Raw genomic sequence first — 21,978 nt, forward strand, 5'->3', positions numbered from 1 at the left:
AACTGAAAACACCAAACAGCATGGAAACATTTTTAGATTTGGTTGGTTGTGTTTATGTGTCTTTCTAGCAAGCAGTGTGATTTAAGGGTCAAATGGTCATGGATGTCTCGTTTAGGCAAAGTGACAGTTCAATAGGAGTCATTGTTAAAAAGATCAAGAAATTCAAATAGCTCAACAGCAGTACTCTTTCTTGAGGAGTCATGCTGCTTCCTGGTTGTGTGCTCAGAGTCCAATGACCCCCTATGGAGGCTACAGTCTCACATTCACAGTTATTTATGTGAGAAACAATCTTTAAAAACAAAAACACACACACACACATCATATTCTTCTCATGGCTATCTGGGGAAATCAGTCAATATATTTAATATGAAGTAACAGTTAAAAATTAGCAATAGAGATAAATTACTGCCCTCAGAGAGCACTTTGCTCCCTAAAGTGAATCAAACAGATATGCAGGCTATTTGTGGAGCAAAACAGATGCCCTTGGCTTGGAGCAAATAATTCACTGAAGATAAATGTAATAGGTTTTCTCATAATTACAGAGATCATAAATATGAACAGTGTGTACTCAGATAAATTGACTTCAAAATATTCAGTAACACTTCAATTCTTCTTTATTTAGTGCAAATTGAATTAGTCACATTCAATTCACATTGCTGCTGGAAACTGCAAACAGAAATACACGCATATGCTAAACATGGTCGCTAAAATGGGAATGCTTAAGTCCTGACGACGTCGAGTGTTCCTACACTCAAATTGAACCCAAACAGTGCCCCGACAGGTGATGTGTCTGTTTTGCGTGTTAGTAATCACGTAACATTCATAAATCACACTGAGAACATTAATGATATCGAGTGTTTTTATGTATGTATTTATTTTTTTTATGTTACCGTCTAATTCAGTTGGGCTGAAGTAGTCAGTGTCAGTGTATAGTTCTCGTCAATACGGGTATTTTTTTTAAAGTTTAAATCATCTTATTTCATTTATTTTTTTGTGTAAAGGGAAAATTGTTAAGTACATAACGTAACGGCGGGGGTTGGTTAGGAAGGAGCACATGGGTAGTTAACCATTAGCTAACTGCAGAGGCTAACAGCTAGCTTCAAGATATGTAAACAAAGAGCTGTTTGAGACTTGGGTCCCTAAGAGAAAGTTCAGTTCACACTGCACTCACTGACAAAATGTGCTGTAGTATGAGATTTAGAAGCAACTATAACTCGTTGTGAAAGTAAAACTATAATATTTACCTTTGAAACAGTAATTGTAAATAGGTGGTATATAAAGGTGGTATATAAATGGTGGTAATACCCCTTCCAAGGCCACAGTTTGTTTTTTCAAACGTTCTTTGTAGTTGTCAGATAGCTAAGCTATCGTAACTATAGCTACATAAAGACATGACGATTAGTTATTAACAGCTTCATAAATGTGAAAGGAGCAGCTGGAGGGACTGAAAATGGGTAATATATGATGTCTGAGTGAGAGAGAGAGATAAGATATTAATTATTTATTCAATAATTAGCAGGCTATTTGTGGACCAGGGATAGAAGACAAAAAAAAACAAAACAAAACCCTGGAGAAAATAAAAGCTCTTTAAACAGATAAATAAAATAACATAATGCATGTATTTCTTTATAACCAGAGACACTGTAAATATGGACAGTAGGCAACAACTGGTAGATTTTGAGACGTGACAATGTACAATTATATACCCCGAAAAACAAACCAGCAAACAAACGAAAAATACAGTAAATGTATTGAGTTACTCTTTCAAAATCTTTTGAACAAGTGCAAATTTTGATTAAATGATCTCAGCTTGTGTACATCACCTTTAGTCTAAGATTCTTATTAAAAATTTAATATTTTTCTTCACGGCTGTGTTAATAGTCATTTGCAGACTCGAGACTGAGACTGCCGGTTTATTGCATTGGGTTAGTAACTAAATATTCAAGGTCTGTTGTATGGAAAGTGTGGTCAGGTTTACTGGTCAGAACAGATATGGCAATGTTTCTTTTCTTTCTTTTCTCTTTTCTTTTTTTTACTCCTTACATTTTAAAATGAAGACTGTCTAAGTATCAGTACCTAATTTAGTATGACTGGATTCAAGCATGAGGTCCAACCATAGTGAAGGAAAGTTAGTTAATGCTGGGTCCTTCTCATGAAAAATCTGAATAGCAGCTAGGAGCCTGAACGTTAAAACACTACCATCTAGTGGGAAGAGTCTCTCAGTGCTTTTGGATCTGACGGGGCTGAAATGAAGTGTCACACAATAGGCCTTTCATTTCATTGCAATCACATTTATTGGCTTTTTTTCTACGCACAGTTACTAAGCAGCCCGATGAGCTGTTAAAATGAATTAGATATAGAGTAATGGAATTTTCACAATGTTGTCCCCCCAAAATAAATACAAGACTGAAGGTGTTGCACAGCTCCATAATATACAAAGGCTTGGAAATAATCATGTAAACTTTGAAAAAAAAAAACTTTCTTTGTTTTTAATTTTTTTATTTGTTTATTTTACAAAAGAAAGAATTTGCAACATTTTTTTTCCTTTAAAAACGTATTTACATTTTTATACAAAAATACAAAAGTGATTCAAATCTGATAAGTCCTAGCTAGTTTTAAGCATGGAGCATCTTTTAAATACTTACAGTTTGTTTTCAGTGTTTATTTTTTCTCCTCTATGTCACTTTTTTTTAAAAGTCTGTTTAGTGTTATTCCATACTGTACACTTCTGAATAAAAATATCAAGTGGTTGTCATCAAACTTCCCCTTGCGTGCAGATATTGGAAACAGATTGAAAAAAAAAATCCATAAAGGTTACAGATTCTTGTTTTGTTGTATTCCCAAGCTGCTGAGGTTTTAGAGGGCGAAAAGAGTGTTAAACTAGAGTCTGCATGGCAACCTCAAGAGTTTCTCTTTCTTACAAAATGTGTCAACCCCTCTGTCCACTCCTTACAAATAAAAGAAACAGTCTTGGAATACCTTTAAGGCATCAGTGCCAGGTACAGTACGGAAAAATCACAAACTAAACTAAAGGCCAAATACTTAACTGATCAAATACTGAGTGTTTGGAGAATTTCACATGGCAATTCACAGTCGCGTTGCATTTTTCATTTAATACTGTTACAGCCCTACAAATGATTTTATTTCTTTATTTCAGTTATTCAGTAATAATATTAGTGGGAAACAAAATATTTAGCTATTAGTCAAAAGTAGATGGTGACACTCTGATCAAATCCAAACTAGTTTTTTGTATTTACGAATTCATGTTTTTCCTTGCTTACTCTTTATTTGTACATTGTATTGAAACTGGCGTGTACACATATGCACTTTAAACATAATCAGCAGTTTCTCCTGGAAAATATTTCTCTCACTTCCACAGCTCCACCAGGACTAGGACCCAGCACCGAAAGTGTTCAGATTTCTCCCTCCCAGCAGATTCTAGATAATTTTCTTTACAGTCTCTTATAACCTATGATTGTCCAGTGAGTAGATATACAGTACAAGATAAACCCCTGTTTGTGATCACGACTATACAGAACAGAATTAGCCAGACAGTTTGTACATCTATAGAACACACTATTGAACTTGACGTTTGAACAGAAAATACAAAAATCTCTTCTCATGGAGACATCCCTCAGATAAAAATAATGATTTGGCGGTGTCCTTTTCTCCCCCCCCCCCCCCCCCCCCCACTGTTGCTTATTGCATGCGACAGAAAACACAACAAATAAAACAGTGAACAGGAACAGGTGCGCTTCAGCAGTATGAGTATGATAAATGTCAAAGTAATCAGTTCACAGCTTTTTACTCTCTCCATCTTACACAGTGTCAGTTCTGCAATTGATATTCGCTGAGTATCAAACAGTTGTGGTTTGCTATCTATCTATCTATCTATCTATCTATCTATCTATCTATCTATCTATCTATCTATCTATCTATCTATCTATCTATCTATCTATCTATCTATCTATCTATCTATCATTTACAATAAAACAGTAATATGCTTGCTGAGGTATTCACAGAATACAGTGAGTGGTTTCAATTGAAGTACGGTCTCTGAATGTAAGACGTGTATGTGTTGCGTTTGCTGTGGTAGGCAGGTGAGAGTTCAAGCTTTCCACTGATGATAGTTTGCTTCTGTAAAACACTGTGTAATGTTTATTTGAAGGATGAGAGAGAGTTCACAGCACACTCGAAACCGGGTGTGGGAGAGAAAAGGCTGCAGCGAGGCAATCGGTACCCTGCTGACTGTTGAACACTGGATGTATGCAGTCCTTTCCTCCTCTTGCCTCCTTATGTTCAGATTTTGAAATATATGAGGTTTGGAGTGCAAGACAAAATGGTGTACACCTGACACTGGGTTGAGCTTTCACCTGTCTAATGCTACACTGGGTCAGTGCAAATGAAGGAGAGGCAACAAGGAGAGGAGAACAGTGTACATTGCTAAGATTTATGTGTTATGTTTTCAGTGAGACCTGTTCTTTGCTACACTCAGATTGATTCCTTATAAAATTTCTGTTTGTCATTTTATATAGATATGAGTTTTCTTTATATTCAGTACAAATATACATATGCATTTCACTATAAGATATATTTTCTTTTCAAGGAATATTCTTGAATAATCATGAAGTGCAAAAGCGAAGTTGATACCTTTCCAAATGAACCTCTAGTCAAACCGATTGAGAACCATCTAAAGCATTTTCACCATCTACACTCAGTGGTGTATTTAAATCTGGTTGAAATGTACCTTTTTTTCCACTTAAGTCAGCACAGCAAGACTGGCCAGCAGCTGGAAAATCTTTAATCAGTCTAAGCATACTAGATTTCAGGGTTGGGTTCATGGTTGACTTTTGGTGAAACATGGCACAGCTCCATGTATACATGCAGAGATTTACAAATTCCCTGCTTAAAACCACCTCTGGTAGAGAAAGGCCACTGTGCGATTGTCCAGAATTAGCATGTATCTTAGACAAATAGGCGCAAGCCCTTGCTCCTTCTTATTAAACACTCAAATCCAAGACGAATCAGTTTAGATCACCGGCAATGTGGTACAAATGTCAACCAAATCTTTCTGCAGAGAAAGATTCATATAATACAAAAGAACCACAAAAATGTCAACAGAAACCAGGATCCAGGGGATGTTTCCATATAGGTTCATGCAACATGGTGAAACTTTATCATCATGTTCTGAGAAGCAATTTTACAAAAATACATGCATCATGTCATCTTTTTGGATATAATTTATGTGAAGAAATATATGATTGGCTCTGTGTGATATACTCTCTATGCCAGGTCTGCAGATGGAAATCCAGTCTAATAAGTCAATGCTGTTTTGAGAGATAACTTCCACAATGAGACAAACCTTGCTGGTTGGCAGGAATATTGAATATGGAGTCTAGGAAGTTGATGCTTTGGGCACCACAAGTTAAAAGAATATTAATTGTCATAAGAATTTTTAAATTGAATAAGAAAGCAGTTCCTCAATGACATACACACACCCACATCATTCACAACACAAGAAGTAGAAATATCAGTGGATGTTGCATGTGCTTGCTCATGCAAACACAAACGCACCTTGTCTACACTCCACAAAATTTCTTTTTATAATTTTTCAAACATTTTGAACTCGTTATTTCTTTCTTTCGTTATTTTTTTAAAAAGATAGTTCAATCAAAATAAGTCTTGCATTTTTTTTTCGATGAGGGAATTATTTATTTAATACACTATTTTTTCATAGTTTTTCATAACCTTTATGGTTCAAATCCTCACAACAGTTTGACACCTTTGTATAGAATAAAATATCCACAACCGGATTTATTTCTGCAACAGTCAGATTTTGTGTGTCATAAGAATTACACCATTGGCCTCGATGACACAGCCATCCAAGAAAAGTAGAAGGGACCGTTTGAAATGCAGGGCACAGCTAAGAATAGAGGACATCACGCATCGGGTGGCTTTAGGATGATCTGTCATCATGGGGGCTCCCATCTGAGTTCTCGGTCTCCCCTTCAGAAATGGCTTGCATGGGGGCTGTGTAGAGGCGACTGCGTGTACTGTAGCGACTACTGTTGGCTACAGGGGGTATCCGAGAACGTCCTTGTCGAGATGCAGCTGACATAGGCAGGGTTTTCGATGCAAAACTCTCAGAGTTGGCTCTGGGAAAAAGACCTGGTATCTGGATTGGGTCGAGGCCAGAAATGGGGCTCTCCTGGAGCGTAGAGGGTGGCTCCTCTCCCTGTCTAATGGGCCCTTCCTGGACAGACTCCCCTGGTGTTTTAGGGGTAATAGGGCTTTTCAGAATCTCTGTAGCTGACATGCGATAGCTGGAATCAGTTCTGCTTCCCTTTTTTAACAACAAGAGTTTAAATTCCTCGTTCGACGTACTTGATTTCTTGGCGCTGCGATAGATTGGTACAGGGGCTCGTTGTGACCCAACAGCAGTGGCTAAGGTAGCTGGAATGTTGAGAGGAGGTGCTGGAGGGATAATGACGGTGGACACGTTGCTGGGGGTCACTGGTACTGGAGGGCAGAGACGAGACTTAGCATTTAAGTCGCCAGAATCTTTACGACCCAGGACCTTTCTCTTGGATCTAAATAAGGAAATCACAATACAGTCACAATTAAAGTAAAGACAAGGAATAAACAGAAAACATAAACATGTAGCAGAGTCAGTACAAAAAATAATCTAGAAAATAGATATATTACAAACACTGCATAGACATTGTAATTAAGTATATTGACCAGTACCTGTGTATCATGGCAAACAGGTCCTCAGTTGTCCGGGTCTTATTGGGTGACGTGAGAATGATGTCATCATCCACTTTGGTGTCATCCATCAGAGGGGAGAGCGAATTATCACTGGGTGTGGAATCTGTAGCACACAACATCCCTAACACATGTCATCTGGCTGTCTGATCACTTAGTATACAGTTGATGAAATAGCCATCCCTTAAACTGCCTTTTTTTTTTAGAATTTTAATGTTGTTTTGTGATACAACAGCTTAATATTAATAAACATCATGGCATTTTGTGAGATTTTCTTTATTTTTTACAAAATAATACCCTACTTCTTCTGGAAGTGGTATTTTGCTTAGAAACATACCTTTACTGAAGTAATCCTCAGTGTCAGGAGTCGTGGAGTCATCTTTGCTTTCCTGTGGCTGTTGTTGCTGGGCACTTCTGGTAGCACCTGATGTCACTTCCTCCTCTTCTTCCTGTTCTTCGTGTCCTCTATTTCTTGGGTCACTGATTAGGTAAGAATGCAATGTCTCCATTGTGGTACCAGGCACTTTGATTGGACTAGCCCAGGGCCCTGAGTCTGAGTGGGATCCCCCAGCAAACTCATATGCTGGGGGTGGAGGATGATCTGATCGCATACCTCCTCTGGGACATACAGGTCTAGGGGGTTCTTTCACGTGCTCTTCCTCTTCCTCCTCTTCATCTTCATCATCATCATCATCCTGGGAGAAGGAGCGTTCTCCTAAAACTCTAAACTCAGGATGTGCACGAGATGAGTGGGTGAGCCCTCTGAACTCTCTATGAGAATGGATATGTGTGTGTAGATCCACAGGAGATGGATGGGGAGCACGTGGGACAGGTCGATGCACAGGTGAGCTGTCCTCAGAGAGGTCTGATGATGGGTCCATTCGGGTTCGGAAGGCAGTCATAGCCCAGAAAGTTCCAGGTCCATAGCGGTCCTGTCTAAGTAGCAGGCTTTCATAAGATGGAGGCCCATCAGGATGACGGCCAGGAGGTGTTGGTTGTGCATGCTCAGGGGAGGAGGTGTGCTCGTGACCTGGTGGTCTAGGAGGAGGTCTGCGAGGAGGGAGAGGCCTAGTGTTAGGAGGTGGCGGAGCCAGAGTAGAAGCACTAGGAGGACATTTGGGTCTTGTAGCAGTTTCTGTTACACTTGGTGTTTCCTGGTCTGTAGTGTAAGTAATTTGTGGATCTGCAGATTGGCTAACAGAATGAAGCTGCACTGATCGAAGAGCAGACGGTGTTATCGCTGACAGATTTGAACTAGGAATTGTTAATGTAGAGTTTGAACTTGGTGGTGGGTTGGTATTTGATGCTTCAGGAGCCAACAACTTTGTGCCAGTGGCTAAAACATTTGCAGCTCTGTGTTTGCTATGGTGCAATGTGTGCATGTGGTAAGTCCGGTGGGATAACGTGTGTCTGACATAGCCACCATGAAGGATACTGAGATCCAGCTGAGAAGGTGGAGGTGGAAAGTCTGGGTCTCTCTTATAGCAAGAGGAAATGGAAGCTCCATCTCTGGGGAAATGCTGCAGGGAAGCGAGAGAAGACTTCCTCTCTGGCACTTTGGGCTTCCTCTTGCCAGTTGAAGGAGACAATGGTCCTGGGAAAAATGCTGCCGAAGATGTGGGCAGGGTTGATGTAGGTGTTTCTGATTGGCTGGAATAACCACTTGATGGTGAAGCCAGACCAGCCAGTTTCTCAGGAGACCCTAGTTTGAAGTCTTCAGGTGGGAGTGGTGAACTAGTTGCCACGGTGTCTGAAGCCTGGGTAGGGGCCTGGGTTTGGGTTTCTGTGGAAGAGGAAGAGCTGTCTGGTGACTTGATACACTCCATGACAGTAGTGCCTGTGGCGGTGCTTGAGTTGGACATGGATGTGTACTCACCATTGTTGGACTTCAGTTCACTGTTATGAAGCCAAAGGTCTGCATAGTCAGATTGCACAGCACCTTCATCTTTAAATGAGTGTGTATCTGCAGAGCTGAAAGACATGGGCTCTACTATGTCCACGGTTTCCCCCAGTCCCATTCCCCATGTTCCCAAAGGCTCTGCCACTAAACAGGATGTCTGTAATGGTTCTGGAGCAACTCCAAGCTCTAGGTCCAGTTCCAGCTTCATATCTGTGGAAGACAAAGTAAGCTCCTGCTCAATAACCATCTTTGGTTGATCCTGATCTGCCTGTGTGTCCGTTCCGACATCAACACTACCACTGGGTTCCTTTAGTGAGGAGGTTCGTTTGGGTGGTGGAGGTTTGACTTTCGGTTTCCTTAATGAACGAGATGTCCTCCCCAGGGTTAGAGTGCCTGCTCTGAAGTCAGCTGAGGGCTCAGGGTAAACTCCATGTGATAGTGGTGCTGCCACAGTGTTGGACTGACCACAGTCAGGCCCTTGGTCTGCATAGTTATACATGTATCCTCTATAACTCTGATTACACTCTCTGATATGCACAGAGGAGGAATAGAAACCTTCTGTATCAGATGGGTAATGAGAGCCAGGCTCTGTTTCAGTGTTGCTCGTTTTGTCACTGAAGCCAGCTTGGTCTTCAAGGCTATGTTTAGAGCTGTACTCTTGGGTTACCCCATGGCTCTGGCTCAGGTTTTGGGTCTGGTCAGGGTCTTGATCTTGGTCAGTCTGATCTTGGTCTGGAGGGTATGTCCACTCTCCTTCACTGGCTGTACTGACCCCTGCATCATCCAGCTGGTCTGTGGCTGAGGATGTGAATGAGCTTGATCTGTGACCCTGGCCTTGGGGTCTGAGGTCAGAGTGATATGAGGGATCGAGGGAGAATCCCTCATCAATAGCATTGGGCACGGTGTTGAGTGACAGCTCTGAATCACAGTGGGATGAGCCTGTCAAGGGTGGAGAAGAGGGTGGCGGGATGGTTTCAGATGTTTGTGAGGGGCAGGTAGAACTAGAACCACTCCAGTTCCCGCTGGATGACTGGTGGTCTTCTTTGTGATCCACATGGCTGCCTAAGACTCCTGTTGTAGACACTGAATGAATAGGGCTACTAAACGTATCTGAGCTTGACGAGATCTCGCAGCTGCCCATGTCAGCCTTGCGTGGTAACCGTGAACGACCCCTCTCCATCCAGCTATGCTCTGGGCTTCCACCTCCTCCACCTCCTCTGTCTCTCTCCCCAGTTCGCTGCAGCCTTTTTAGGCTTCCAAGCTGTAGCGGCTCTGGAGCTGCTTGGTCATCTGTGCTCTCCTCTTCATCCTTCATCATCATCATCTTCATTCTTGGACTGGGGCCAGCTGGAATAAAGTCCTCTGCTTCGTAAGGTGACAATTCTTCATCCTCATCATCATCGTCATAATTGTCATCGTCATCCTCATCACTATCCATCAGACGTCCACCCTCTCGTGGAAGGCTACGGGAGCGCAATCGCCCACCATGGGATGTGGCTGTGGTGTATGTTGAGTCTGATTGGTCACCAAGAGAAGAAATATTTCCTGTTGAATGGGACAAAGAGGCAGGAATTCCCTGATGGCCTCGCTGAGCTCTAATACGCCTTCTGGAGGGAGCAGCTGTACCTGAAAATGAAAAAACAGAAAAGAGAGAGGGGAACAGATGGAGATATTTCTTAATGCATGTGGCCTGTAGATTGTAACTGCAAAAAAGAATTAATTATAATTCCAGATCAATTAATCAAGTTTAGGGATGAAAGTAGATAAGCAGCTTTGAGATAATTTTCATGCAATGGGATCTAGAGGGTCTTTGAAAACAGAGTAGATTAATCAAGGAGGAACCGTGCTGTAATGTGTGGTAAAAGTGCTCACCCTAAAGAACCTCCTCCAGTATCAGAAACTTACATGCTATAAGAAAATCATCTGTCTGGCAGCCAGAGTCACGAGTGTGATGGAGGCGACCACTGACTGAGAGTTCTTCCTGACAGAGCGAGAGTTGATGTGGATTGGCATGGATAATCACTGTGCGCTCTCTTGCCACAGGTGATTCATCGGAATCTGAAAGCAAAGAATCAAAGTGTCTTTACTTTCGGAAATATCCTGCGCTAACTTTTTCATCTGAGTTTTTCTTCAGAATGTGATATCCACAAACAACCCCGCAGGAAGACGAACCCTTAAATAAACAACAACTTTGTTTTTTAATATCCTTTTGGCTCGCATCTTTAAACTTTACACATAATTGTGAAGTTTTTTAACTCATGATCAAAATAATTCACATTTAAGCCTCTTTAAAAATGGAGAACCAAATTAGCTGTTTGCAAAAAATACATGTCATCTTTTTTATTGCCAAAAGTACAAAAATACATAGTATAGTAAAATACTATGTGAGAAGGATTTTATTATAACATACCCATATCGTGCTGTACTCTTTTGGGTATTCCTGTTATGGTTTTCCTCCTCCTTAGCTTCCTTCTCCTCTGAAGAACTGACTGAGAATGGACTAGAGAGCATCGAGCACTTGCTTCCCTGTCAAACCCAACTCCTGTAATAACAACAATGTATATATAAAATGTTGTTTAATAATCTTTTTAAAGAAACTATCTGGTATGATCCCAGGTTCGGGAATATCTAGATGAGAAAGTCTCTGTTTGCGTCCTGACAAAGGCCAGTAAAAGTCATCATCATCGTGCTATAATGATTTTAGCGTAGGCTGTATGTTTGTTCCTGAAGTCCTCCAAGATGACTGGTTCAATCTTGATTAAACTTACCCTATAAACTGCCTAGGGTACCAAGATTCACAACATCTATATGGCAATTGATTAGAATATTTACTTCAAATAAAATGCACTGTTTCTTTTTCTGTGTATGTGTATATAGAAACTGCACAATCGAGGCCAGTTACACCTTTTCTATGCATGTAAATAGAATCTAACATTTGCACGTTCATATGCTCCTTACACCTGCGTTTTAATAGTCACCATAGAGTTTAAGCCATAAGAATTGTCAAGTTTTTATTTTCTATCCGGTACGATTCTATACCATTAACTATGGGTGAGCGATGGTCACAACAGATTGCAGAGTAAGGGGAATCTTTCCAGACATGTGCATGGTATGGCCAAAGAACCGTGATAGTTGTAAAAGGCCGCAAGTAGTTGCTGCAAACAGCAGGTTTGGCTGTTCTTTTCTTTGAGGCAATATATTTCTTTGCCACTTCAGTTGCATCTTAATTTCTGTGCTTACAATTAAAAGTTCCTATTATTGCTATTAATGTGCGGTTTAAAGCGTTTGACCTATTGCAAATGGTAAAAGTACTGCCCTTTCCTCTTTTAGTGACTGTTCAAACGTGTACTTTAAAACAGTGTTGAAATTCATATTTACTAGTAACTATGTAGTTTGTATGTAGTTCTTAAATAGAGCTTAAGCTATTAAAGCTTATGATCCCAACATTTACAAATAACAGAACAGATATGTTTAACAGTAACAGCCCATGAATGAGCTGTAGCACATACCGAATAAGGCCTGTGCATTATATGTTTCAGATTATCAACTGATTTAAATGCTGTTTATTTTTCAACTTTATTTTCTCTTTCTTCTTTAACTTACCTGTGACATTGATCGGGATGATACAGGAAGAGATAGCATGAGAATCGCCAGATGACTTGTGATCTGATGGTGGGACGTTTTCCTTTGACCAGTTTGTCTGCTTATCCTGGGTTGAAGGTGCACTGGGGGCTGAGGCCTGGGCTCTGTTGCTTCCCAAGACCTCACCGCCTTCACCTTCCCCTGTAGAGGTAGCCTGTAAGAAACAGGCAGATATTGGCAGCATTAAATGTGCGTTAGGATTTAATTTGAGAAAGTTACAGATTAACAGTAACTACTTACATTGGTGAGGTGAATCTTTTTTTTTTTTTTTTTTACAATTTTTCTAACAATATCATATACACTCATGGACACTTCATTAGGTACACTTTGTTCAAATGATGAATGACACAAATATCTATTCGGCCAATCACATGCCAGCAACTCAAGATATTTAGGTTTGTAGACATTGTCAAAATTACCCAACAGAGATGAAATTCAAGAATCAGAATGGGGAAGTGATTTTGAATGTGGTTTGGTTGTTGGTCACAGAAGTGTACCCATCTTCTGGTGGCTGCTTTGAGCATGATAACATATCATGTCACAAAGCGCCAATCATCTCAAACTGGCTTTTTGAACATGACAGTGAGTTCACTGTACTCAAATGACCTCCACAGTCATCAGATCTCATTCTAATAGATCACCTTTGGGATGTGGTGGTGGCACAGAAGATTTACATCCTGGATATGTAGCTGACAAATCTGTAGCAACTGTGAGTTTATCTTGTCAGACCAAAACCTCTGAACAATGTTTCCAGCACCATGTTGAATCTATGATATGAAGAATTGAGGGGAAAAGTGTCCAATCCAGTACTAGTAAGGCGTACGTAATGATGTGTCCAATGAATCTATGCAATAGCTAAGTCTAATTCAAAGTACTCCACACTGAAAGCTGTAGCTGAATGACTCAAACTACTAAACAAGTAATATGATAGGAAGATTAAAAAAAGAAATCAAAACGAAAAAGCTTGGTACCTTTCTATTCCATGGAATGAAGATGCAACTTTCAATAGGGTGAAGTGAGTAAAAGCACTCAAACTAAGAACACAAAATATAACAAAAAATAAATTAATTAAGTCGATGAAGTGACATGTGAAATCCAAAAGATTTAAAGTAATTCCACATAAAAAAGATTAAAGGAAAATCAAAAGGTGACAACTGAACAAGGCGGTGCACTCTTTTCAACCTTTTCTCCCCAACAGATATTTAATCGATGCTGCTACATGTTCCTGTTCTTCAACCCAAAACCCAGGAAATTTTTTTAACATATGTTATATAGTAACAATCCTGCATTTATCTCCTAACATAAAAGCTGTAAAAAAAAAGAAAAGAAAAAAAAACGGTGTACAAATATTTGACATCAGATGTCAGGTATGTCACTCTGACACATCTTTCTTACCTTTCTTTGGATCGTCTGAACATCTGCTTCTCTTGGCCTCTCCTGTAGTAGAAAGAAACACGCACATAAAAGCAAGCATTTTTTTTACACACACAGGCAAATGTTGTAAAGTCTGTCAGGACTGAAAATGATCAATTTTTGGCCAAGTGTAAATGTTCTTTCTTACTTTTCTCTGTATGGTCTGGATTTCTGATTCTTTCACAGGCCTCTCCTTCAAGAGTTTTCAAAACAAGAAAGAGTAGAGCGAGTGTAATTAAAAACACACAACCTCTACACAAAAAAGTTCCAAAGCAATTAAAAAAATAGAAGTGGTATAAAAGATGTAGCATGATAACATGTAGTTCCAGACACACAGCCTTAACTGTGCACAAATGTGCATATAACATAAATTTCACATTAGCATGTGTCAATAGAAAAATCACAAACAAATTTCTGTTTTACCTTCCTGGGTTGATAGTCTAAGTCTCGCTCCCTTTCTGCTCTCTCTTGCTGCATGCAAAAGTTAGAATAAGATATTTTATCATTTTATTGGAAGACACGAAGTACAGATTTCATAAAAACCAACAAAAAGTTGTGCAAACAGCACCACACGACAATTTGAACCAGTTAAGGAAACACTTTAAGTTTATCTAAGCAGCTTATTGTCACCTGTACACAGAATTCAAAGTAAGCAATTTTCTGATTTCATATCAATCAATCAATTTATTTATAAATATTTATGTTGGCGATCGTGGCTCAAGAGCTGGCAGTTCGTCTTCATAATCGGAAGGTTGCTGGTTCGAGCCCCGGCTCGGACAGTCTCGTTGTGCCCTTGGGCAAGACACTTCACCCGTTGCCTACTGGTGGTGGTCAGAGGGCCCGGTGGCACCAGTGTCCGGCAGCCTCGCCTCTGTCAGTGCGCCCCAGGGTGGCTGTGGCTACAATGTAGCTTGCCATCACCAGTGTGTGAATGACTGAATGTAGTGTAAAGCGCTTTGGGGTCCTTAGGGACTAGTAAAGCGCTATACAAATACAGGCCATTTACGAGCACATTTAAAAACAACAAAGGTTGACCAAAGTGCTGTACATAGTTGTGATGACCCACTGCACCCTGCCTTCCTTTTGGCTCATGTGTGTCTTGTTTGCAGGCACTGGAGAGGCAGAGTTCCCGTTTACAATCAGTGACACTGGCAACACCTGGGCCAGTGTGCCAGGACTCTATATAAAAAGCCTTTAGGGCATAGTTTTGGTTGGCTCTGAGACACCAGGTTGGACTTTGGCTGCGTTAGGTTTGGTGTTTTACTTTTGACACTATTAGATGCATCATCTTCCACTCATACATCCCTTCACACACTACTGATGGTACTGATTACACTTACCACTGTTTGTTTTTGACAGTAGGGTTTCTTTTCTGTTTTATTTATTTAAAAGAATAAAGCAGCTTGGAATACATTCCTAACCATGTCTGGATTTTTTTTGTTGTTGTTGTCATGACTGTAAGGCCCGGTTCATGACAAAAAAGTAAAAAGTAGATCAAACACACACAAAGAACAAAACTCAGTCACAATTAAATTATGTGTTTTTAAACGGGTTTTCAAAAATGTCAAGTGATGAAGAGATCCTAGTTTCAAGAGGCAGATTTTTCCAAAGTTTGGGTGCAGCAATCGCAAAGGCCCGATCTCCTCTGGTTTTTAGCCTGCTTCTAGGGACAACTAGACTTATCAGCTGACCTGAGAGTTCTATTAGGAGTTTTTTTTAGTTCCCTTAAAAGCTATGTTTTCAAAATTGTCAAAACTGTTACTGATTTGACAAGTGGATCTGTTGCATCTGAGCTCCACACACAACATTCACAAATGCAAACATTATATTGGTTCAGAGCATGGAGTAGTTTCTCCTACTTGGAGCCACACGGCAGAATTGTTTTAAGACTGGTTTACACAACTATCATGGCCAAAATAACTCACAATGATAATTTTATCACGCTATAAAAATATGTGATTGCAGCAAAAATTATATCAATCTAATTAATCTCTAACTTCCTTTATTGTGTGTTTGATTACTTGTGTTGCATAGGAATCGCAATCAAAATATGGGTGGAGGGAGGTGGAACTCTGACACTGTAAGTATATGAAAATATTATCCCCTTTTATTTTGTTTTACAGGAGTCAACAATAAGTGTTAAGGTGCAATATCAAAATACATGCATTTGACTGAAGAAGAATCTTGGAGATACTGATGCCAAATACCAAATTTTATCACAACTTTTGCTACAGATATTAACTGACCACTGATAAGATGCACAGTCCTAAACGAGGATTTATGAAGCAAGGGAAGTCCCTGGCGTAGTTGCTGTCATTTACGGTGAACCGCATCTTAACTCCACCCTGTTTGTTAAACGTAACATACTCTTAGTTCATGTTACTCTCAGTGAGTCCTTACCGCTCTTGCCAGGCGACTCCTCTGTTGCCGCCGGATGGTGTGGGGCGAAGGGAAGGTGGGCATGGGGGGCGCCACTGAGATAGAGATGGTCACCCTGTTTCTCTCCCGACTCGTGGACCGCTGCCGCTGTTGTTCGTCTGTGAAAACCGAACACACGAGTACAAATTTCCAATCCATACTTTGTACATAATGCAACTTTGCCCCTGATTTTGCCTCTCTCACCTCGGTGCAGAGCTCTGAGACTGAGCTGAGCGTTTCTGTGCAGCTCCTCCAGACACGGCGGTCGGGTGCAAGGATGAAATACATTGTGCTGCTGGTGCCATGGAGCCTGATAGTGAACCGACAGCTTGCTCTCTATGTCGAGGTTTGACACCGCTAAGATGAGAGGAGAGAGACAGAATTAATTCTCTTAAATAGAATCTTTGATATGACTATCCATGTTTAAGTTTTAACTTGGGACTCTTGAATTTGCATGTACAGTCACAAACTAAAATATGGTTTCTACATCATAAATAAACAGGACGCGCAGAAATCAAAATTGTCTCCAAAAAAATTGAAGCAAAACAACAATTCTATGAATTGATGATGAGGAGAAGAAGGAAAAGCGATCAACATCATCGAGGACCATGTGAAGAAACAGGAGAGAGATGCACTAAATTCACAGAAAGACTATGACAAGCTCCCCAAGATGCTTGAAAAACCTGCCCATAAAATACTTTAGCATAAAATTAGGAAAGCTGCTGTTGTGCTGAAGGCCAGCACAATAAATGTAGATATAATGTAGTCTTCATTCAATCAATATGACATTAATTCATAAATAACTTCACTTTTGGAATTTTAAATAGTTTTGAAGGCAATATCTATTTACTTTTAGAAGAAAGGGCTTTTGCAGAGTGCTTTGCGCACACACATACAAGTATACCCTTCGATCCATATTCTTAACTATTTGTTCAGTTCAGGGTCATTAGGAGGCTCGAGCCTATTCCAGCCCTCACAGGACTAACACAGACAAAAAGACGATCATTCACTCCCACCTTCACACCTTTGGCCAATTTAAAATCACCAGTTAACCTAACAAGTAAGTCTTTAGACATGCTTGCAGGGGGAAGCTGGCGTGCCCGAAGAGATCCTACGCAGGCACAGGGAGAACATGCAGGCTCCACACTGAAAGACTTCAGCCAGAACCTTCTTCAAATCTGTTTACAGACAGAATTTGCCAGTCTCTAGTCTGTATGTCTTGTGGATGAAAACACGAGACAAAGCCCTGACACACCAGCAGGTGGCAGCTAAACCCACACCTTAAACTCTGAACATACCAACAGACCACTGTAAATTTTGCAGTCCTTCATGTATTTATTGCAACAAAGATTTCACTAAAGAAAAATTTCTCCCATCATAAATTATATATATATATATATATATATATAATTTGTATATAATTCTCAAAGTTGATGTTCACACAAGAAGTGAAAGAATGACCGATACGGGCTGTTAAGCTCTTTAACTTATGCAATCAATTGTCTTATAACTCATAATTCAAAATGCACTTGCATCCTTGGAAGCCACACTGTATGTCAGTAGCCACGCAACCTTCCTTATATGTGCCTGCATCCAATTATAATCAGACAGCATTTGGCTCATGTAAACTACAAGGTTAAAAAACACAGAGTCCGTTCAGTGACATCAAGCAAACCATTACAAATTACAGTTACAGACAAAGTCACTTTTTTAGATTTCACATCTGTATAATTCATAAAGATAATGTTTTTGAAGATATAACAAGACTTCACACAGCCGAAGAAAAGAACTTGAACTTTTTTAAGAGAAACGAAAATATATTTTAGTTTCATTACAAGTAGGACAGACAAGCAAAATATATTGACCAAAGCTGGAAGAAAAGTTGAGTGTCTGTACATTGCTGACCACATTATGTCCATTAAATTGGTACATTGTTGCTGTTTAGTACAACCAGCATTTCTATATGAGTACTCATAAAGTGTGGTATGATCTTAATCAAGTCAGATTAAACTGAACAAACTGAAAGCATGAATGCTGACTTAAAGTCCCGTATCTTGCCAACTTTCTCTCTTTATCCATCATTGCTCTCTTTTTTACTCTACGTTTAAGTCTCTGTTTCCCCAAACTGTGACATTTGCAGATGCAGTGTCAGCAACTTGCAGAGGGGGAAGTATGAAAGAAAAAAGTAGAGTACAAAAGAGAGTAAATGCCTGAGAATATCAAACAAAATTTTGTGATAAATGCATGCAGACGGTAAAGAGAGATCTCAAAACGATTTGCTGAACAACTTCAATACCCCCCCCCCCCCCCCAAAAAAAAAGTATTGATGAGAAACAGAGAAAACAAACAGATGAGAAAAAGATAGCATTTTATGTTGTATCAACTCTTAGATCAACAGTATCTAAGTTTAAAGGCAGAAAAATGTCAGTTTGTTTCAACTGGACAATTATTGTGTGTTCAGATGTTACAACCCCAAAATTGGCAACCCAGTTGCAATGCTGTAACACTGCAATTAACCAAACAGCAAATTGAAGCACCTATATGTCAAACAGCTGCTTTTATTACACTGACAGTGTTGGATGAACACAGTTTTGCCACATGCAGTTTCCTTTCTCTCGCCATGTTGGGTGTGCTGAATATCTGCAGGAGGTCTGGTGGCACTTATAACAGCTTGAGAGCTTGGGCACACTCCAAAAAAAAACTAAAAAAAAAAAAACTCTAAATATAAATAATCCTAGTAAATTAAAAATGAATTGAATTCAAAAGAAAATCGAACAAACAGAGCTTATTAATCTAGAAATCATGAAACTTAACTCTTTGAAATACATGCTTTTAAATCTGATACTGGCAACATGTTTCATTCAAGTCATGTTTACCTCAGTGTTGCATCATTTTTTTAACAGCACTCTGTTTCAGAGCTGCTTTACAGTAGTTGAAAAAGATCTTTTCTTTCTTCCCAGTTTTGCTTGATGTAAACTTCAGATGTTTAACTTCAGCATAAATTATTCCCACTTCTGATAGATTTGATCAAAGATTTGGCAATAGTATTCGTAATCTGTGAAACAAAAGGGATGGAAAGAGGATGCCATGCCTATCTGGGATGCTCTTTTTAGACTCAGTCATGTTATTAATAGAGCTTTATTAATGAACTAGTTGTGAGATGTCTCACCAGGTGTTTTTTTTAAGAACTGCAAAACTGTTTGTTGCCTTTATATCACTGTTTCATTTAAGAGTTTTTACCAGCAAATTCAACATATCTGTCAAAAATAATCAACATTTTTTAAGTTGTTTTTTGTGCTACTTTTGATTCAATATGTGCTAAATGATCTAAAAATGTGTTTTTATTACCATTTTACACAGTGTCACAACTATACTTGTATCAAGGTTGTATGAAGCAGGACTACAACCAGACATAATCATCTGTGACAACTACACATGTCCCAGATTTAGCATTAACTTTTCTATTACTGGTCCAGCTATATATATATATATATATATATATATATATATATATATATATATATATATATATATATATATATATATATATATATATATATATATATATATATATATATATATATATATATATATATATATATATATATATGTATATATATATATGTATAAAAACACCCAGCACGCCCCTGCGGGCGGTTTATCCTTCAAGCTCGGGTCCTCTACCAGAGGCCTGGGAGCTTGAGGGTCCTGCGCAGTATCTTAGCTGTTCCCAGGACTGCGCTCTTCTGGACAGAGATCTCCGATGTTGTTCCCGGGATCTGCTGGAGCCACTCGCCTAGCTTGGGAGTCACCGCACCTAGTGCTCCGATTACCACGGGGACCACCGTTACCTTCACCCTCCACATCCTCTCGAGCTCTTCTCTGAGCCCTTGGTATTTCTCCAGCTTCTCGTGTTCCTTCTTCCTGATATTGCTGTCATTCGGAACCGCTACATCGATCACTACGGCCATCTTCTTCTGTTTGTCTACCACCACTATGTCCGGTTGGTTAGCCACCACCATTTTGTCCGTCTGTATCTGGAAGTCCCACAGGATCTTAGCTCGGTCATTCTCCACCACCCTTGGGGGCATCTCCCATTTTGACCTCGGGACTTCCAGGTTATACTCGGCACAGATGTTCCTGTACACTATGCCGGCCACTTGGTTATGGCGTTCCATGTATGCCTTGCCTGCTAGCATCTTGCACCCTGCTGTTATGTGCTGGATTGTCTCTGGGGCATCTTTACACAGCCTGCACCTGGGGTCTTGCCTGGTGTGATAGACCCCAGCCTCTATGGATCTTGTGCTCAGAGCTTGTTCTTGTGCTGCCATGATTAGTGCCTCTGTGCTGTCTTTCAGTCCAGCTTTGTCCAGCCACTGGTAGGATTTCTGGATATCAGCCACCTCCTCTATCTGCCGGTGGTACATACCGTGCAGGGGCCTGTCCTTCCATGATGGTTCCTCGTCTCCCTCCTCTTTCTTGGGTTTCTGCTGCCTGAGGTATTCACTGAGCACTCGGTCAGTTGGGGCCATCTTCCTAATGTATTCTTGGATGTTCGTTGTCTCATCCTGGACTGTGGTGCTGACACTCACCAGTCCCCGGCCCCCTTCCTTCCGCTTAGCGTACAGCCTCAGGGTGCTGGATTTGGGGTGAAACCCTCCATGCATGGTAAGGAGCTTTCTTGTCTTTATGTCAGTGGCTTCTATCTCCTCCTTTGGCCAGCCTATTACCCCAGCAGGGTACCTGATCACGGGCAGGGCGTACGTGTTGATGGCCCAGATCTTGTTCTTACCATTCAGCTGACTCCTCAGGACTTGCCTGACCCTCTGCAGGTACTTGGTGGTTGCAGCTTTTCTAGCAGCCTCTTCATGGTTCCCATTCGCCTGTGGGATCCCCAAGTACTTGTAACTGTCCTCTATTTCTGCAATGTTGCCTTCTGGTAGTTCAATCCCCTCAGTTCTGACTACCTTCCCTCTCTTTGCTACCATCCGACTACACTTCTCCAGTCCGAACGACATTCCAATGTCATTGCTGTATAGCCTGGTAGTGTGGATCAGTGAATCGATGTCTCGTTCACTCTTGGCATACAGCTTGATGTCATCCATGTACAGGAGGTGGCTGACAACTGCTCCGTTCTGTAGTCGGTATCTGTAGCCAGTCTTGTTAATGATCTCACTGAGGGGGTTCAGGCCTATGCAGAACAGCAGTGGGGACAGAGCATCTCCTTGGTAGATCCCGCACTTGATGGTGACTTGTGCTATGGGCTTGGAGTTGGCCTCTAGTGTTGTACGCCACATCCCCATTGAGTTCCTGATGAAGGGTCTTAGGGTCCCATTGATCTTGTACAATTCTAGGCATTCCAGTATCCAGCTGTGGGGCATTGAGTCATAGGCCTTCTTGTAATCAATCCAGGCAGTGCACAGGTTGGTCAGTCTGGTCTTGCAGTCTCGGCTGATTGTTCTGTCTACCAGTAGCTGGTGTTTTGCGCCTCTGGTATTCTTGCCAATTCCTTTCTGTGTCCCGCTCATGTATTGATCCATGTGCCTGTTCATCTTAGCCGATATGATGCCTGACAGGAGCTTCCATGTAGTACTGAGGCAGGTTATTGGTCGGTAGTTGGAGGGGACCGGTCCCTTCTTGGGGTCCTTGGGGATCAGGACCGTCCGGCCTTCAGTTAGCCAATCCGGGTGTCTCTCGTTAACTAGCAGCTGGTTCATTTGTGCTGCCAGACGCTCGTGGAGTGCAGTCAGCTTCTTCAGCCAGTAGGCGTGAACCATATGCCCGTAGTGCTGCATTAACATCATCTAGCAGACCTTCTGAGGGAACTTCACGTAATCTAT

The 21,978-nt window shown here is 40.6% G+C and overlaps 1 protein-coding gene across 5 annotated transcripts in view; it reads right to left on the reverse strand.

Annotated features, from left to right (window-relative positions):
• Positions 1–5,690: 5,690 nt before the first annotated feature.
• nhsb (Nance-Horan syndrome b (congenital cataracts and dental anomalies)) overlaps positions 5,691–21,978 on the reverse strand; it is a 56,708-nt gene continuing 40,420 nt past the window's right edge. For 2 of the 5 annotated variants that reach the window (XM_026164323.1, XM_026164358.1), the window contains exons 2-13: positions 16,343–16,495; positions 16,121–16,257; positions 14,144–14,191; positions 13,869–13,913; positions 13,703–13,744; positions 13,279–13,341; positions 12,269–12,461; positions 11,076–11,207; positions 10,571–10,723; positions 7,103–10,291; positions 6,748–6,889; positions 5,691–6,590 (exon numbers count right to left, since the gene is read on the reverse strand). In XM_026164323.1, coding sequence (XP_026020108.1) covers positions 5,957–6,590; positions 6,748–6,889; positions 7,103–10,291; positions 10,571–10,723; positions 11,076–11,207; positions 12,269–12,461; positions 13,279–13,341; positions 13,703–13,744; positions 13,869–13,913; positions 14,144–14,191; positions 16,121–16,257; positions 16,343–16,495 — 4,931 coding nt within the window. In that variant the 3' untranslated portion in view covers positions 5,691–5,956. The remainder of the gene's footprint in view (positions 6,591–6,747; positions 6,890–7,102; positions 10,292–10,570; positions 10,724–11,075; positions 11,208–12,268; positions 12,462–13,278; positions 13,342–13,702; positions 13,745–13,868; positions 13,914–14,143; positions 14,192–16,120; positions 16,258–16,342; positions 16,496–21,978) is intronic. The other 3 variants (XM_026164349.1, XM_026164331.1, XM_026164340.1) reach the window with 3 other exon arrangements.

Source organism: Astatotilapia calliptera, chromosome 1 (assembly GCF_900246225.1).
Source record: "Astatotilapia calliptera chromosome 1, fAstCal1.2, whole genome shotgun sequence".
Taxonomy (NCBI): Eukaryota; Metazoa; Chordata; class Actinopteri; order Cichliformes; family Cichlidae; genus Astatotilapia; species Astatotilapia calliptera.